General features: G+C 42.5%; 1 protein-coding gene across 1 annotated transcript in view; it reads left to right on the top strand.

Moving 5' to 3' along the window:
• The first annotated feature begins 3383 nt into the window (after window positions 1-3383).
• LOC119250809 (ubiquitin-like modifier-activating enzyme 1) overlaps window positions 3384-4178 on the top strand; it is a 5239-nt gene continuing 4444 nt past the window's right edge. Inside the window, exon 1 of the mRNA XM_037518409.1 lies at window positions 3384-3396. Within this exon, the coding sequence (XP_037374306.1) occupies window positions 3384-3396 (13 nt within the window). The remainder of the gene's footprint in view (window positions 3397-4178) is intronic.

Below are 4178 nucleotides of genomic sequence, written 5' to 3'. Positions count from 1 at the left end.
AAAGAAGGACCAGCCACAGTCAGCCTCTTAGGAAAGAAGAGCTAAAACTGAAGAGCTTCTCTACAGAGTCTGGCCCACAACATCCACCTCCAGCCCTGCCTCTGACAAGGCTTGAGAGGAACACCAAAGGCACTGGGCCTGGGGTCCCAGAGAGTAATTGTTGATGCTGTGGGCCAGCTACTCAAAGAGGTGTCAACACTGTGTCCCTGTCACCAGATTCTGATGATGGGTGTGACTGGCACTCTACTGCTGCCTTCCCACACTGTTGGAAGCGTACCTGGTACACTGTCTGGTCACATGAATGAGCTGTCCACTGTTTCGGGTGGTTTGGCCCTTTTGCCTCTGTTGCTGTCTGGTCCACTGCCCAGTGCTGTCCAGATTGGTCTTCACACTCTTGCTCTGGGCTGCTATGGTGTCATCTAAGTGGCCCACCCGTGAGCACCTGTAGCTGCCACTGAGAGTTGGATCGTGGGCCACTATTTGCCAGCTGCCACACTCACTCTCTAGGCCTTGTTGGTGTGGACACCATCTGGGATGAACAGCCCTTTGTTTGGGACTACAGGACATTTTCTGAGAGGTAAGATAGCCAGTAACTGTTTGCCTTTCAAATGTTTTTTTTGCCCTGTTAAGTTAAATCAAGCCCATTGTTGTTTCATGAGCCTGAGTACATATGTGACAACTCATAGTCTGTGACCTGTCCTTCACAGTGCCACAGTCCTTTGTTTCACCACAGCCTTGCTATATCACTGTCGTAAAACCTGCATTTTCTGAACTAAAGGGAAAAACGTGATTTCATTTTAATGATTGAGTTTATTTCAATCAAGTGCAATAGCTTCCCATGTTATGATGACTTGATTCACCGGGTATCATTTTGTCCAGAGGTGACATGGCACAGAGTGCTGACCACTCATCAATAGCATGGAACAGGAATGGCCGGGAGTGCCAGTCAACTTGGTCACCAGGAAGAGGTGTCAGACACCCCTCAAGAAGCCACCCACTCCATTCTCAATTTAGACCAATTTTTAAAATAATTTTTGTAATAATTTTAATTATGTAGACATATTTTCATCATATTTATAGAATTATGATGTCTATACCATAACTTTTCATCATCCCCAGGAAGGAACCTCATTCCTATCACTGTTGCTCTGTATAGCCCCATACAAACTCTAGTTCCTAGTAGCCTTTCCTGTAAGCTAGTGCTACATCAACAACTCAACCACCTACCATATTTTCTACCCCACAGCCTTAACAAACACTTATTTTTATTTTTTCTGAGAAAAATAAAATGCCTAGAAAAATACCTAGCACTTGCTGAATCAGCACTCGCTAAGTGAGTGGTAGAAACCAAAATGCAAAGTAAGTTGACATTGAATAGTATCGTGGGCCAGCTTTGGCAAAATGTGTCAGGGGTTCCTGAAAGGATGAGATAGTGTTGGCGAAAACTTAATGGCTATGGGGAAGGGGATGAGATAGTGAGGAGACACTGCACTGGATGAGCTGCCAGTATCTTCTACTGAGGGGCTCAGCAGGTCTTTATTTATACTTTTTAAGCACGCCATGAGATTACATCATCATATGCATAGAAACAAAGCAGAAACAGCCAGTGCATCCCTTTTTCCACAGATTTTTGGCAACTACGTGCTCTCCGTAAGAAGGCAACCTACAAGGTTATTAAAAAACTAAGCCTTACACTAAAACTCATTGTTTCAGCTACACAATAACCTAAGAGAGTGGCTAGCCGCCAGTACATCCCTATCAGCCAAAGCCTCAGCAAGAAATGACTTTTCTTACTCGCATGGCCATCAGCCGGGTACCGGCTGCTACTCAGCTATCAGAACTTTTTCTACCTAGATGCTCCTTACTCAAATAGCTTCATTTAAAAACTTTCCCAAGAAACTTCAAAAGAAGGCAAAAGATGGACCCACTACAACTGTTGTGCTGGGATGCTTGTCAGCCATGTTCAATAAATTGTCTCCCATTGTCAAGTGGGCCAAATTGTTTAATAACTAATTGCTAAACAGATAATTTTCCATGCCATTTACTTACAGTCTGCTGATACATATTATTTATTGCCTAATACACTTTCTGATATTTTTTTCTCTTTTTATGACCAAGAACAAAAAACAAAGGGATGTTAGATCTTCAGCCCCACAGTGTGAGGCCCTTTAGCTTCGGCCCCCCGGTGTAAGGCCCTTTTACTTAGCTGCTTGCCAGTGTCTTATCTAGCTGGGGTATCAAGACCCCCTGCAGCAGAATAGCAAGCTATACTCTTGCCCCAGGGCAGGCTATTAATTGGATATGTTCTTCCTCCCTTGGAGAGTTCTTGTCATAAACTGCTTTATATCTAAATTCTCTATCTATGTGGAGTTCTATATGCCGCTACCCAAGACCCCTGACCCACAATCACATCATTAGCTTTTTCTGTAAAATTTGCTAAATACTGTGCTTGTCTTTGAATTTTTCTGTTTCCATTGAGATGTGACTTTTAGGTCCTCCCTGGTGGTGCAAGGGTCTAAGACACAATCTATGAAGCTATTTGCGGCCAGTGCAGTTCAAGGTCAATCCCTGGCCAGAGAACTACCCACATGGCACTGCAGACCTCTCCTGTCTCATCTGCTGCTCCCCTCTGCAGTATATTGCAGTCAATCTGCCTGTTCTGTTCCCCAGTCTCTCTGGCGAATCCCCTCATCACCCACACCTCTGGCCTGTACCCAGCTCTTGTCTGAATATGTAAATATATATTTAAAAAGATGTGAGTTTGTTGTCTATAACTAATGACATCACTTACAGTTTTAGCCATGTTATTCTATATTGATTACTTCTGTGAGTAAACAATTATTGATTGAGTGGAAGCTTGGATTTTTTTTTTTTTTTTTTACTTTTGGGGAATAGAAAGCTCATTAGTAGAACAGAGGCACAGAACATGAATGTGTATAAATGTCAAAACAGCATCATCTAAGACTGGGACCAAAGTGACCCTTAAGCTCAACCCATCTTTGGGGTAAGTCTTAGACACATCTCCCTCCCCCTCTTTCCCCATCTACATTTAACTGTGTTGATTAAAATAGTTTATTGAGCTGTGTTAATGTACTCACACACACACACACACACACACACACGCACACACACACATATATATATATAAATAAATATATAAATACATATATATAAATACATATATATGTGTATATATAGTATGTGTGTGTGTGTGTGTGTGTGTGTGTGTGTGTATATATATATATATATATATATATATATATATATATATATATATATATTTACTTTGCCACAAAGTAAACTTTGACATCCTCCCCAGGTCTTTGGTTCTTGTAGGGATTTTGGAAGTAAGCTCCATCTAAATCACATCTACTTGTAGGGAAATGAACCAGCAAGGTAGTGTGATTTGTTCACACAGGGGTCTGCAATAGAGACAGACAAATTATCCCAATTAGTTGGTAATTAGACGTCAAATTACTAATTAACTCATTTTGAACATAATTCCCTTATTGAAAAACAATCATTCATATTCATATGGAGTTATCTCTGGGATAAATCAGTTCAGTTCTGCTCCTTGGTCTGAGTTTGTTTTGATTACTGTTACTTTGTAGTAGCGTATGATGTCAAGAAGTGTGAGATCTCACATCTTCTTCTTTTCTCTCAAGATTATTTTAATTATGGGGACTCCCCTGGTGGCACAGGTGCTTGAGCGCCACGCTGTGAAGCTGTCCACAGTCTCTGCAGTGTTTATTAGATCCCGGCCAGCTGGAGAGGGTCCCGGATGTCGACACAGACCTCTCAACGCCCGCTGAGCCTTTCAGCAGTGTATTTCATCAGTCTTCCTGTACTTTACCCTGCTCTGTCTCTTGTGAATTATCTCACTCTCCCGCGCATCTGGCCTATACCCCAGTTCTTGTATAAAATAAGTAAATTTTTTTTTAAAGTTAAGATTATTTTATTATTTAGGACTATTTGTGATTTCACATAAATTTGATAAGCGTTTGAGCGCTGGGTAGCGAAGCTGCCCGTGGCCTCTGCGGCACCGGTTCGATCCCTGGCTGCTCCCTGGCCACTAGAGGAAGGACCCGCATGAGACCGCTCCTGCCACCCTCTGCTCCCCTCAGCAGTGTACTTCGGTCCTTCTGCCTGCTCTGCTCCCACCTCTGGCTCTGTTGATT

This window comes from Talpa occidentalis, unplaced genomic scaffold (assembly GCF_014898055.3).
Source record: "Talpa occidentalis isolate TD23 unplaced genomic scaffold, MPIMG_talOcc4v2.1 talOcc4.18, whole genome shotgun sequence".
Lineage (NCBI taxonomy): Eukaryota > Metazoa > Chordata > Mammalia > Eulipotyphla > Talpidae > Talpa > Talpa occidentalis.
The sequence above is the reverse complement of the archived record's forward strand: the minus strand, read 5'-3'. Positions and strand labels throughout refer to the sequence as shown.